General features: G+C 36.9%; 1 protein-coding gene across 10 annotated transcripts in view; it reads right to left on the reverse strand.

Moving 5' to 3' along the window:
• The window catches only part of LOC129732356 (patched domain-containing protein 3-like), a 48,316-nt gene that overhangs the window by 11,166 nt on the left and 21,441 nt on the right, over nt 1-15,709 (reverse strand). For 5 of the 10 annotated variants that reach the window (XM_055693179.1, XM_055693184.1, XM_055693180.1 and 2 more), the window contains exon 2: nt 12,126-12,913. In XM_055693179.1, the coding sequence (XP_055549154.1) occupies nt 12,126-12,382 (257 nt within the window). In that variant the 5' untranslated portion in view covers nt 12,383-12,913. The remainder of the gene's footprint in view (nt 1-12,125; nt 12,914-15,709) is intronic. The other 5 variants (XM_055693185.1, XM_055693183.1, XM_055693178.1 and 2 more) reach the window with 2 other exon arrangements.

A 15,709-nucleotide genomic window follows, 5' to 3' on the forward strand; every position in this document is an offset into this window, starting at 1 on the left:
GTTCGATATTCAGTTCGGAAAAGAGACTTTTAGTATCGTAGTGCTAACCCCGCAATATAACGGTAGGTTGCGAAATCTGTGTCAAATAAAAACAGAAGTTCAAATTCCGAAACGGAATGTACCTGGAATTTGCTTCTGCATCATAAAAGCAACGTACTTCCAGCACACTGGCACTACTTTTTTAATCGCTTCGAAAAAATAGCTTGGGATGAGAGTCTTCTTTTTTCAAGGATATTTTCTTGAATTTCCTGTAGCACAACAGATACTCCTTCCAACATCGTCAGATAATTTGAACGAGAAATCGGAAAAGAGACTTTTAGGTGAAAAAGAGACCATTTTAGAAGAAAAAAGAGACTTTAGAGACCTATCGTTGAAAAAAGAGATTTTTTAGAGACTAGCTTTAAAATATAGACCAAGTCTCTAAAAAGAGACCCGCTACCAGCCCTGGATCTGTCAGATCATTTTTGTAATTATTTTTTGAGGTGTTAGTACCTTGTTAATATAACAAGTATTTCGTCGTTTTTATTTTTGTACTTTACGACCTTCAAAAGGGCATTGCTCAAAAATGTACCGTACGATGATTTTGAAATTTTCACCAGAGGTTCTGGACGTCAAAACGAATCGAATGGTATACTCAGATTCTTTGGTGCATTTTTTTATAATAACGGTCTGTGAGAGCATCGTGATATCCTAAATGCGAGCGAAAAGATGAATTTGGAAAATAAAATCCGTTGGGTTTCGGTAACAAGAAAACCTTCAATGTACTTTGCTCACGGCCTAATGCCTTGTTCAGACTATGCCGCATATCACCTGATATCGGATATCACTTCGGGTGTTCACACGACAGTGAGATGATATGGTTTGACATTCGTTTGGTAATTGAAAAGAGAAGGATTAGGATAGAGATGTCCCCTAGTTAACTCGCACCAACGCGAACTCTTATATGCAATTGTCAAAATATGTGGGATAACAAAAGCAAAAATATTTCCTTCCTTCTTTTTCGCATGCAGGGTGAATTGCAAAATTCGTAAAGTTGCGTCAAATGTACTTTGGCCGTGCTACCAACTGCTGCAAATCAGGTTTTTATTGGTATTCGCGAAACGCGATATCACGTAGCCGAGGTGCTATCCGATGTAAGACGGTGTTGTCGCACGCCAATGTGATAAAAGTGCCTGAATTATTATATAGATATTCTTTAAAAAAATAGTGAATGATCAAATATCCGAAGTGTATAAAAAGTTTCTTGCAGAAGCTCTCAGTTATCCACAAAAATGTCAACAGATCACATGTCGAACACGCTATATGAGCCGTTGAGAGCAAAAGTGACGCGATAAACGAAAACACTCAAATAGTAAATAATTTTCAACAATTTTTTTCAACATAACTTCACTAAATCATTCCTGAAAAGGTTTCAAAAGGCGGTACATGAAAGCATAACGAGTTCTGGTTGAGAAACTTACACAAACTTCAATGGAAAAACTGTACCAATTTTGTTCTATGGGAAAAATAATGACAACCGGAAAACGTTGAGAGCAAAAGTGGTACATGTCCCGTGTGAGCATGAAGGATGCATTATAGCTCTCTAATCTTAGGAAATAGGACATTCATGTCTTCAGCAGAGTTGTCCAAGTGATTGAGTACAATAGAATGATGATCTGTTTGTTGAGAAATTCTGTCTCTTCGTGGCGCTAGTGTATATGTATTTGGTACCAGTATAAGAGTTGCTACTGAAATAGGTAAACTGCTTTCTGTTACAAAATAGTCACAGGTACACTAGCGCCACGTAGTGAGAAAATTCCAAAGCAGACAGATCTTCATCTGAAAGTACTCAATCACTTGACCAACTTTGCTGATGACATGATTGTTTTATATCCTAAGATCCTCGACTTACACTTCATCTAACATGCACAGACTGGACCACTTTTGCTCTCAACGAAATGGTGATTATGTTAATTACCAAAAATTGTGTTGGCTATAACTTTGGTTTAGGTTATCAGATCTCGGTTTTTTGGGATATTCTAGTACATTATTGCGTTCTGCATCAATTTATGCAAAAACAAACAAAAAGTGTAAAAATGGCACATGTACCACTTTTGCTCTCAACGGCTCATATAACATTGCCAAAAATGTTATCTTGAATTACACGATAACATTCCCGTTGACGTGATAAGAAATGTAACAAATACGTTACCTTCATGGATCTTTTTTGTAACAAACAGGATATCTTACAGGGTCTCGTTTCGCAACTGAAAAATCATCAAATCTCCCAAATCTTCCCGACTACAAGTAGTTCATAAATCGAAATCCCGACAACGTAAATATTTGACGTTATTTCTCCTATTTGCCCTGTTGATCACTGTTTGATTATGGATATTTAACCACTTGCTCGCCGCATTTAACTCGCCGGCTTAGCCTCTGAGGTCATAATCAAATCACAATTTACCTGCGTCATTGTACGTTGGCACTTTCGGCGGGTTTTCGTGCTCTGGTGTGCCTAACAATTCGGTGCCATGTGATGTTTGACTATTATTTGACGCTTTATGGTCTATAGCATTCCGACTGTGGCACGGTTTATTTGCTCGTTTATTCACATTATGGAACAAGAGCTTCGGACTACTTGGTGTCGGCTGTTGGTTACTGCCGGGGTCGGTAGTGGTAACCTTGACGTTGGGAACCCCTAGACAGTTGTTTGCGTCAACGCTGACGAACATTATCAGATGATAGTTGGGTAAAGAATGGTTCCCGCGGTAAATTTATGTCTTTTGTCAAATATTTTATTGTTTTAATGTCTAGCGATGTGTTGTGCATTTTTTTGATCGTTGTAAATTTTCGGATGAATCAAATATTATGATTTGATGAGCAAACCGGTTGTCTCTATTCCTATAGTAGAGGATTTTTGATTCCGAATCGGATACCGGTCTGGAACTTTCGAATTTGTTTGATAAGCAAAAATACCTTTTGTCGCCGTTAATTAGCTGTGGCACGAGTTTTACTCGTGTAATCTGGCAACCCGTTGAAGTCGTCATTATAGAGTTTTTCGCCAGATTCTATTTTTGTTTTGAATATTTATGCCGGTTTGTTGTCATACTAGACTGAAGCAGATATGACCAACCTATTCCTACGACGGGTACCGAAGGGGTGAACGGTTTGTTTATGTGTATACTACCGGATACCTAAAGTTACAGTCGGCCTGACCGTAAGCTCAAATCAACTTTATTTCGCAGCTCTTCTGGCGTGTACTTTCGATCATCAACCAGAGTATTGTACGACAATTATATGTTCTTGAGATGAAAATAGACCCACTACCCTATATTGTGTTTTGTTCACGAGTATACAAGACTTAGTTAGAAAAGCATAGAGCTCGACCTCCACCTGGTGAACGAATCGATTACCGGTTCCAGGTTGGAAGCGAAAAAAAAATTGAAATGCTAATAGCGTTCATTCCAATTGGTCAAATTTTAGCATACAGAGAAAGAGTTGAGTAAGCACTCATAACGCACTGGAAGCTGAACTTGAAAATTACATATGTGTGACAACACCGAAGAAGCGTGGAGAATCGTTTGTTTTTTTTTGTGGAAGCCAGTTCAACGGTTTGTTGGCCTCATTGAATCGATCGGTATTAGGAAATGCCTTCACCGGAGGTAATTGACATTGACCGACAAAAGAAGGCGCGTGATCTTTTTTTAGAAGTTGTTTGATGAAACGGAATGATAGTCGGGCGATTTGCTATGCATACCTTTTCGCAGATCGATCATTAAGAGTTGAGTAACCGTGATGGAGCAGAAATTATCGTGTGTCGTTTGGGATATTGCTGTCCAGCGACACATAATGACTTTGACTCATGTGGTTAGGTGACTCAACCGTTGGATATCGGATCCTTGCCGTGAGAATGTTCATTGGCTCTGTAGACTTGGAAGGGATTTCATTATCTGGTGGTTGATTCGAAGGGTATAGTTGACATTAAATGGGGTCAGACTGTGGGATGTATTCGCTAAGATTTTTTTGTATAGGCGAAGGTTTCCCAGTGTCAGTAGTGGATTGCGAAACTCTAGAGTATATATAGTTGCTTCGAAACCTATTCTCTGCGGCGTGATTTTAGTTAGGTATAGTAATAAAATCCCATTAAAAGCTTATGAAACCGGTTCTTTCTCTTTCATACTTGATTACGTACTTTTGTAGTAGGTATTGTAAAATCTGCAGATTCCTCTAGTACTCTCTGGATAATTGTAGCCCCAGACGTGTTGTTGTAAACTTCAAGGATATTCCATTTTTATTTAGTTGAAGGTTACGGATAAGTAAAAACTTCCCAACATATATGTTTTTTTTCTTGACTTTTAGCGAACAAAAATGCTCGATTTGCCTTTTCGGTACAAATTATTTCCCAGACTAAATATTTTGGAGAACTTTGACAGCTGATTGCCGCTTCAATTATGACTATTGAAGCCTAGAAACTCAGATCAGAAACATATATAAATTCAATCAAGACAAAACATGAAAACTTTGTGAAGTGATCTTGCCATTAAATTCTGTTCATCGTTGAGATTGATGCCTTTATTATTTTTATATGATTTTGCCCTGAAAAGCTTCTGTGACTTTCGAATGAATCCTGGCCACATTATTATTTCGCGATTCGCGGGCCTAATGGATTCAACATTCTCAAAACCGTTAACTCTGCGTTGAAATTTTTAAATATTCAAATTCTAAACTACTAACCAAACTTTTAGAATCAAAAAGTGAATTTTTCTGATCGAAACACTCAAAGTTTCGAATTTTTAAGCAAAAATGAAAGATGGACTATAGGAAATTCTTACCCACATCCTGCAAACATTTTAAGTCGTTGAAGTCGTTAATTTTATCTTGGTAATTAATCTAATTCGAAATCCGAAATCAATTTAAAATTTGAAATATGAAAATTCAAAGTCCCAAATTTTCCAGCCAAGCCCTAAAATTAGAAATCCGCAATTCGAAATTATGTATCTCTTGAGTTAATGTCACAACACAAAAGATCTAAAATTATGAAATTCAAATTGATAACTGATATTAACTAAATACTAAATACGAAAATCGAATGCAAAATTAGAAAATTAATTTCCTTACATGACCAAAACTACGAAATATAAACTGTATTTAGTATGCACCCAGAAGGACGATTTTGCTCTCATCATAAATTCAATAAAATTTTGATGTCCCTTAAGCTGGAAGTACAAAGTCAGCAGAACAAAGAGTTAATAGCATGACAATTTAGTGCTCATTCGATGCTCATTTAATGCCATATCGCCGAATTTAATGCTTCATCATTTCTTTGAAAAATTCTCTTGTGCTAGCTTAAGAAAATAGCTAGCAGACAATATACCAAAATAGCATTTTTAGTCACAAAACAATTCTATAAAGGTCAGAAACATTTAATGCTCATTTAATGCTCTTGAAAAACCTGATTTTCATGATAATTTTATTGACTTTGTATAAGTGGCGTCGGGTCCACCTGTGCAACATGTGCACTGCACAGGTACCCTATTCCCTAATATTCGAGCATATGCAATTATCGAAATATTATAACCTGTTAAAGCAAGTAAGCATACTAGCAAAACCTTTCAATTTGAAGCATCAATCACTTTGGTTTGATTTTCTCATTTCGTTTTTGGAAAAAGAACTTGAATAAATGTTTGGTGCAGATGTAACGAAATCGGCCACGCGACGCCTCTGCTTTGTATAAATTTTTCAAAAATATGATAATACATGAATAGCTTCAATTTTTTCAAATATTTTCCTCTGAAAACAATCAGAATCCTTTTGATACGATTAGATACTAATTAAATGCTTTCATATGCGAGCAGTTTCAATAATTTAGGTGCATTTTTCATTAAATATATTTTTTTTTCAAAAATATTGTTCTGCTAGCTTAAGCAAAAAGTTAGGGGAACATTGGCCAGAAACAGCATTTTCAAACAATAAACTGTTGTAGAACGGTAATAATAATTTAATGCTCATTAAATGCTCTTGAAAACCCTGGTTTTCATGATAATTTTATTGTTTTTTTCTAAATTTTCGAAAATATAAAAATATGATTTCCATCCTGATTTTCGATTTTTATTTTTATCAATTCTTTTGTCCTGAAAAAGTCGGAAGGATCGTTTATTTTACGATTTGTTTGTTTCGATCTTTTGAAAAATTATTTTTCAGCGTGCAGAACATTTTTTTATGAAATTTTGAGTGATTGTCAGGTATCGTGTACCATTTCCAATGTTGTCTTACCGGTTTTTAAATAGTTGCGTGCGTTTATGACATCATCATCTGTTAAAAAATCTTCGTGTCATATGCGGTCGATTGCATAAAAGTTTAGACATTTTTTCGTTGTCAAGATGAACGGGGTAATTTTAAGTTGGTCTAACAAGGTTTAGTACTTGGGACTAATTTACGATAAAAAACTTATTTTTTAGAGAGCACATTGAGAGTATACAAGCCAAGTGCATCAAATATACGAGATGTTTATATCCTCTCATTAACAAAAATTCTAAACTTTGTTTAAAGAACAAACTCTTGATTTACAAACAAATTTTTAGACCAGCAATGCTTTATGCTGTACTGATCTGGTCAAGTTACCGTTCAACAAGGAAGAAAACGCTTAAAAGGATTCAGAATAAAATTCTGTAAATGATTTTGAAGCGTCCTTCTTGGTTAGGTACACTCGAATTACAAAGATTTACTGGTGTTGAAACATTAGAAGCAATGTCAAATAAGATTATTTACAATTTTCGACAAAAATCGTTCCAATCCTCAATTGCTACGATGAGCTCACTTCATAGTCAATAAGTTTGTAATTAAGTTAGTTGTAAGTTTATATCCTTTAGTTGACAAGTAGGTTTAAATCCCTACGAATGACAAGTGCTTATTGAGAAAGCAAACAAATCTCAATAATTAAAATTACTATTTTTTAATTTAATTTTAATTTTAATTTAATTTTTTAAGTTTTTGAAACTGCTCGCATATGGAAGCATTTAATTGGTATCTAATTGTATCAAAAGGATTCTGATTGTTTTCAGAGGAAAATGTTTGAAAAAATTAAAGCTATTCATATATTATCATATTTTTGAAAAAATTATACAAAATCAATAAAATTATCATGAAAATCAGGTTTTTTCAAGAGAATTTAATGAGCATTAAATCATTATGATTATTCTACAACAGTTTATTGCTTGAAAATGCTGTTTCTGGCCAATGATCTGCTAACTTTTTTCTTAAGCTAGCAGAACAATATTTTTGAAAAAAAAATATATTTAATGAAAAATGCACCTAAGTTATTGAAACTTTTCGCATATGGAAGCATTTAATTGGTATCTAATCGTATCAAAAGGATTCTGATTGTTTTCAGAGGAAAATGTTTGAAAAAATTAAAGCTATTCATGTATTATCATATATTTGAAAAATTTATACAAAGTCAATAAAATTATCATGAAAATCAGGTTTTTTCAAGAGCATTAAATGAGCATTAAATGTTTCTGACCTTTATAGAACTGTTTTGTGACTAAAAATGCTTTTTTCGTACATTGTCTGCTAGCTATTTTCTTAAGCTAGCAAACAAGAGCATTTTTCAAAGAAATGATGGAGCATTAAATTCGGCGATATGGCATTAAATGAGCATCGAATGAGCACTAAATTTTCATGCTATTAACTCTTTGTTCTGCTGACTTTGTACTTCCAGCTTAAGGGACATAAAATTTTGAGTGCTCAGTAGGGTTGGGGATACTGATAAAAGTATCGATACTTTGGTATCGTGATACTTCAATACATTTCTATAGTATCGCACTTTTTTTCAAATTTCAAAATAACAAATAATAAATCAGCTAGCGTTCTTAGAGTGGCCGTGGTGGTTGCGACTCGCAGAGCGATGTCACGCTTTGTGGGATTTGACAAATCGTTCAATATTGCGTGACCAATCTTCACTCATCTGAGTTTAACTGAAACACACTCAGTCTGCCAGAGAGAATGCAAAAGAATGCGTATTAATATCCAATACAAAACGTAAACCGGAAATAGCATTCTAAACAATAGTATTAAAATAGAGTATGTAATAAAAACGTGCATTTATTGAATACACACTAACGTGCAGATAGAAATCGAATTTTAGAACTTCGTTTAGCGTTGCACAGGTAGTGAAATTGTCGATATCGAATTTTTTTTTTGATGACAAATGTCTTAGACCTATGAATCGTAGTAGTTCCCATATAAAATGGTTAACGACTGATGTGAATTCTCTTCCGTACTCTGTTTCAGCGACTGAGGCCATTGCAGGGAGCCTTTGTCGGAGAATACCTATGCGGTTTACGAATGGGACGATCTAAAACGGACCAAATGTTCACCTTGAGACAGATCTTCGACAAGTTTCGAGAACACAACTTACAGACACATCACCTGTTTATGGACTTTAAGGCGGCGTACGATACAGTGAAACGCAAAGAGCTGTGGCAGCGGGCGAATTTTCGGACGCGTTTGTGGCGTTAGATGATCTGACGCAAGGCTCTCGAACTTGCTGTGCAACATAGCTTTAGAAGGTGCAAAACGAAGGGCAGGTGTGCAGAGGAGCGGCACCATTGTCACGAAGTCCCACCTGCTTCTGAGCTTCGTGGACGACATCAATATAATTGGTGTCAACCGTAGAGCTGTTGAAGAGACCTCCACGGCTCTTAAAAGGAAATAGGAAATAGGGTTATTACGGATTGCGTAGGACTCTGATCCCCCCGGTGGCGCTCTACGGACATGAATCGTGGACGTGGAAGGAGGCCTATTGACGAGCGTTTTGGGTCTTCGAGCGTAGAATCCTGCGATCAATACTCGGTGACAAACTAGAAAATGGATGTGGCGCAGGCGCATGAATCACGAGCTTTACAAAGTACATGAACACGCTGATACTGCAAAGCTGATGAAACACAGCCGGTTACAGTGGGCTGGCCACGTAACACAGATGGCGGATAAGCGACCGGCAAAGATAATATTTGGCAGCAGCCCAAGACCGAGTTTTGTGGAGGTGTATTCTGGATTCGGCATAGGATCTCAACAGTCTGTCGCCATAAAAGTAAGTAAAAGTAAGTAAATAAATAATGAGAATAGGTTATGTTTCCATTTAATTCTACTACCGAAAGGTCGAATACCCTCTTATACCATTCGGAGATACATATTGCTCATTATTCAATTCAATTCTACTAAGACGCTCAAAATATAATTTATTTGAGTAAGTATTTTTGTAACGTTTTGATAATAAATTTTGTGATTCTAGCCCAAATTCATATTTTATCCTTTACGGCTTATTGTCGATATCGAAAATGTTTATTAATGGAGTATCATAGTTTTGAAAATTTAAAAAACAAAATGTTAACATTAGAAAAAAAAGTAAAAAAAGTAGGAGGGTGGTATTCAAGACACGACCGCATGACGTTGACTACCGTATTCTTAAAAAAAAAATATTCCATTGAAGCAAATAGTAGAGGGAATTGCAACGCTTCTTTTACAAAACTTCTGTAACAAAATTTCGAGGCTCCAAAAGGTACCAGTTTCCGATTATTCTCGTCCAGAATTCCAGCCATTTTAGTATTTTGCAGTAGCCATTTATTACTAACAGCCACCAGCATAACGGGTGAAACCGGCACGAGATGACCGGTACTATTTTGTCTTTCCTCCTTTCAGCTGCTAACACCTAGCGCTGTCGTGAAATTAACATCAACATAAACATGCATTTTTGCAAGGTTTTTTTCCGCTAGCAACAGCAATTGTAAAACATAAAATTCAACTAACCGCTTCTATTATAAAACTGGGAGGCACTAAAAGGTGCCAGTTGCCGATTTCTTGTTTACTGGTTTCCGTCCAGAATTCCAGCCATTTTAGTATTTTGCAGTAGCCACCAGCATCACGGGTCAAACCGGCACGAGATGACCGGTACTATTTTGTTTTTCCTCTTCTAGCTGCTAACACCGAGCGTCCGTATGTATCCGGTACGGTATAATAATGAAACTGATGGGGTGAAATGTTCGAACGATACGTTTGATACCAAGGCTTCGTCAGATAATTAGAAAAAGGGAGGGGCTACATAGATGATGGAATGGTAGAGACAAATGTTTCTTGAAAGCTGCGCCGGCCGCTGTCGTAATATTAACACCAACACAAACATGCATTTTTGCAAGGTTTTTTCCGCTAGCAGCAGCATTTGATAAAACAGAAAATTCAATTAGCCGCTTCTGTAACAAAATTTCGAGGCACCAAAAGGGGCCAGGTGCCGAATACATTTTTGTTTTTGGTTAGTCCGTCCAGAATTTCAGCCATTTTAGTATTTTGCAGTGCCATTTATTGCTAACAGCCACCAGCATAACGAGTAAAACCGGCACGAGATGACCGGTACTCTTGTCTTTCCTCCTTTCAGCTGCTATCACCTAGCATCCGCATGTCGCTGGTGCAGTTTTGGAATCAAAATGATGGGGCGCCGGCCGCTGTCGTAAAATTAACACCAACAAAAAGATGCATATTTGCAAGTTTTTTTCCGCTAGCAGCAGCATAAACATCGGAAACAGAAAGTGACAACAATAATAACAACAAAGTCAGATCGATTGTATCCGTTAGTGTCGACTGTGTTTGGGAAGAGAGGTAGTGATTGGCTGCGCGGTATGATTTAGACAATCGATATTGATTAGCAATTTTTCAATAGTGTATCTCAAAAAATAATTTGTTTTTGTTACATAAATTTAACCGTAAAAGAATTTCTGATCGATTGATGCCAAAACCTCGAAAACCTGATTATAGATGACTGCAAAATAAGCGCTCAAAACCTGACCACTTTTCCCTGGTTTTCTCTGGTTGAATTACTAGATTTTCAAATTCAGGGGCCTAACTTCGATATAGACGTTAGTCAACGTCAAAATCTGCTAACGCATTTCTCACTGAAGCGACAATTTGCGCAGTTTTGCGCTACAGCGGACAGTGTGCATTTAAAAGCTGGCGTTTTTATCTAGATTTTAGATGTAGCCACAACCGTAGCAAACTGCTTTTTAACAAAAATTTCACCTTTATTAATATTTTTAGTGCAGAGATCTGTCTTGCACAGTATTCCAAACAGCTTTCCTTTTGACACAAAAATAAAATCCAAGCTATCACTGAAGCTGTAGAGCGTTTTTTTTAAATTGTCAAAAATCGTCAGTACCGTGCTGGATCGAAACCCGTACAGTATCGAAATCCGTACACCTTGACGATTTTCTTCAGTTTTAAGCATTATAAAAATGAAAATTCATATGATAGTTACATGTACATGTCCGTTGAGCTGTTGGCCTTCTGTAAAATTATACTATGCTTCAGTAGGCCATGAAATAAAAATATTAAAAATAATAAATCAATCGTGTATCGGTTTCAGTTGTCATTTCGTTGTATCGTTAGAGAATTTACTAAGAAAACGTTCTTCAGATGAAAACGTTTTTCAAGTGGGATATACGTGTTTTACTCTGTGAATCTTCTTGAAATTGATGGCTGTATATTGTGTGGTGAATAGTGTAAATTGTACTTATTCAACAAAAACTGTGCCGTACGGATTTTGATCCTTGTTAATTGCTTGAATCGAAATCCGTACAGCGTGTGTATCATGCATAAATTGTTGAATTTTCTTCTTGTTTTCAGCATATAATGGAAGAAAACAAGTATAAATATACGGCTAACAATTTCGAAGGAGCTGTGACTGAGGTGCGCAAGGGAAAGTCGTGCCGGGAAGTTTCGGGAGGTTCCGGTGTTCCGGTTACTACGATAAGCGGTGCCGCAACGAAGCGCTACGAAAATTGCACTATTTCAGCTGATATACAAAATTAGAAAACCATGCTTAGGAACCAATTGGGTCCTAAAGTTTTTATATTTAAAATTTAAACATCTAGACAATCAAGTGTCAAAATTTTTAGGACGGTTTCCTCGAGCAAATTTCGAAATATTTTTCAAAATAAATAATGTTCGCGTCACAACATGATCTTACAAACTATAAAACACGAAAGGCACATACTGTGCTTGATAGTTGTCACTCAAAACTATCTGCATGTCATTTCTAATTTGTTTGCATCTTTAAGGACATTTAATTTCAAATCAAAATAAAGTAAAAGCAAGCTCACCTGTAGAAAAACTGTCCGATCGCATTAGACACGTTGTATGACAGCCGGCCGAGGCAGCTAAGTTGTTGTTGTGGTTGCTGCTGCTGATCCGGTTGCTCGTTGGTGGCTGTCTTTGTTGGTTTCTCCATTTCCTCTGCGATCGACGGTTTCCCGTAGCCGTTGGAAGGCACCGAACCGTTCCCATTCGAACTCACCACGGTTGTCTTTTTTGCACGTGCATTTTCCGTCAGTGGAACGGACAGTTCGGTAGGTGGCATTCTACGGCAAATGTGAAAGGTACGGTTTCACCCGGTTCGATCCAATTGGGTTGTTCCTCTATAGCTAATGATTGCCGTGGTGCAGGCCGGATTTCGCCTTAGGAGATTGCCGTTTCGGAGCTGATTCTGCGTAGAGTTGAACAACCACTTTTGGAAAGCGCGCTTATGAAGATTGACGGACGGCGTGTTTTATAAACGTGCGCTATAATATTACTGGCAAATTGGTAGGACGGTTTATTTCACTATCAAGATTCACTGTCGCTGCTCGGATGGGGTCATTTGGGCGGTATAATCACTGCTATTGTCATACCAAGCGAATCGTTTCACTTTTTCGCGAGCGGGAGGGCGTTAGCTTGAGACAAGCAATGTTAAGTTTTGATGAGTCACTGGTTCGCGTGCTTCGCGTTAAGTGCTATTACTTGGCCGATTTTTGGGCACCACTCGGTGTAATTTATTCCTGGTGGTATGTTTATACACTTGTGCTACTGTATATACGAACAAAAAATCCACTGACACTTGATAAACTACCTGCTGGAGTAGTATTCAATTTCAAATTAAAATGAGTATTTGAATGTAACAAATTGGAATTAGGTTCATTTACAAGAGAATTTATGTAAATTAAAATAAACATGTTTCTGCTATTTTAGAGTTCAACTGTTAGAGACAAATATTTTTGCAGTACTACAGTTTAACTCGAACAACCGAAAGAAAACCGTCGAAAGATGTTTATGAACCACAACCGTTTATCTTGTGTTGCATGATGATCCTTCAACCGTAAATTTAATATTCTTATTCGAAAGCGAAATTCCATGCCAAGGCTTTGCTCCGCAGAGCGATTGATGCCTTGGACCTTAACCGCTGAAAATTTGCACAAATATCCTAGCATGAAGATGTATTTTGACTGTAAATGATCAATTTTGTTTTCTTATACTCATACTTGTCAAAAATTGTATGTTATCATACTGCTTGGTTTAATATACATTAACTATTCTAACAGTAATAAACATATTTCGTTTTAAATTGCATTTTTCCTCCTATTATCTCATCTAATGTGTTTTAGTTTATTTTTGAATATTATTATTAATTTTCAAAACATACCCTCATTTATTTTTGTTTGTTTAGGACTTTTGACTGTTGAAAAAATGAAAAACTGAAAAATACATTTTTTGTTCCAACGCATTGAACAGAAATTCAGCACATTTTACCCTCGTTCCTCTCAAATCTGCCCTATTACAGAGTGTCAGTGATGGATTTCGTTCAGCAAATGTTCAGCGAGGTAAATGCAAGTGTTGCATTATTGTGTTTGTGGATTATTGTCTCCAAACCATGGAGGAGAATTTAGCGTAATCTTACACTCGAAAAACGAACTGTGTATTGTCCTTCCTCCTCCTCTTCAGATTTCTCATTGAGTCTTACTGTCATTACTTTCCTACACGTTGACATTTGTGGTGAATAATATTTTGCAGTGCTGCTAGAACTTAAATTCTAAAACTCAACACTTAATTTTTTGCAATTTTCTTCACAAAGCCAATAAAAATGCTAATATACTCAACTTTTTGACATAGAAAATAGTCAAACGTACCAATCTACATCGACTTCCATTCGGAATGCCGCCACTGTGCGCTGCGTGGAAACAAAAGTTCGCTGTTACCGGCATCTCGCGGTAACGACGCTGTTTAACTTGAACTTGAACAATATGTGAACCGACGACAGGTGCTAAACATGGACAAACACGGAACGCCGCAGTGCAGGAAAACTGCGTCATCGCTGTTTACTTTTTTCAGTATTTTTGGAAATATGCGGAAATCAAACATGGCCAGACGGCGTCGGCTTGGTAAGCAAAGTCAACCGGTGGTGATCTGTGAATCAGCTACCATTAGGTAGTAATGAAATATTTGCCCGATTAGTGGCGCGAGTTACGCTTCTAACCAATTGTAAATAAACTGCATTTTGTTCCCCTCAGTGGCAAGAGTTCATTGAAATAAAGGCTTAATTAGAATTCAATTATTTTAAACTAGCATGGCTTAGATATGAGTGCGCATGAAGTGTGGCATTTTATGTGGCTCTCAAGGTATATGGCCTTTACGTTTTTGAATCATTCGTCACCATGATCAATGGATGCTTTGGCGGATAGCTAACATGAGGCAGAGGTTACATCACGTTAGACTGAACATAGACTTGGTTGTTATTTGTGTCCGGAAACAGCAAGTGGATTGAAACTAAAATTGTTTGTTCTCGTCGTCAAGGACGTTGCAAGTTGACAGTTAAAACTTTGTGCAATCCTAAAAGATTTGAATCGCCCGTAGTAGCACCGCCAATGCAACGATCCGTCAAGGTCGTAGCTGCTTCGTGAGAATAGCTATGCTTTTAGGTATGGTATGAAGTTGTTTTAACTAATTCAAACCGGATTTGCGTTTGGTTGGCTTGCAACAACGCGTGGTAAATCTCTCCGACGTCTGCAAAAAGCAAACCGTTTCGAACCAAATCGCGATTTCTGAATGCATAGTCAGGCTGAGGCCTTTATTTAAGTGACCTTTTGTATGTTCAAGTTTAATACAGTTTTTGTTGAGGTTCAGCAGTTTTAGCAGATGACCGACTGAAATAATCAACTCTTAAGGTTACGGTGACACACATCACGCGTTCCCCACATTGCTGTAATAAAATTGATCGTCTTAGTAGAAATCAAGTTACTTGAAGTTCTTACACAACATTTCACTGCATCTGTAAAAGCTTCGATCAGCTTACATTCCACCAGAACCAAGAACTTCGCACAGCGTGTTACCCAATCTAAGGAGGTGCGCTTAACGGTTGAAACCGCGGAAAAGAAGTTATTTAGCGTGGAACTTGTTTCTTGAGAACTATCTAACAACACTCGTTCATTTTATTTATTTAATTCGTTTTCCGTCCGGCTATATGGCTTTAACGGCTGTAACTACTGATCGATTCATTACAGATTGCTGCTTCAAGAGGTGCGAAAACAGCTTGTTGCATTGCCATTTATCTGGTCTACGCTGCGCTTGAAAAATTCAGCTAGAAGCCACGATGTTTGTACAGACTAGTTTTGTTGCAAAATAGCCCGTTTAATTTAGTGTTCGTCTTGGGTTTGTCAGATGCTGACAGAGAACCGGTACTTTTCCGTCATATTTTGAATTTTTTGAAATTTTTGTCATTTTTGTAAATTTGTGTCTTCTCGAAGCGTTTGTCATTTTAGACATGTTTGTCATTATAAGTAGCACAATTGATATGGAAAAAGTTATACCAGAAGCAACAATATATACAAGTTGAAACTTATAATATTTTGCTAACAATATTAACAAAAAATTAAGC

This window comes from Wyeomyia smithii, chromosome 3 (assembly GCF_029784165.1).
Source record: "Wyeomyia smithii strain HCP4-BCI-WySm-NY-G18 chromosome 3, ASM2978416v1, whole genome shotgun sequence".
Classification (NCBI taxonomy): domain Eukaryota; kingdom Metazoa; phylum Arthropoda; class Insecta; order Diptera; family Culicidae; genus Wyeomyia; species Wyeomyia smithii.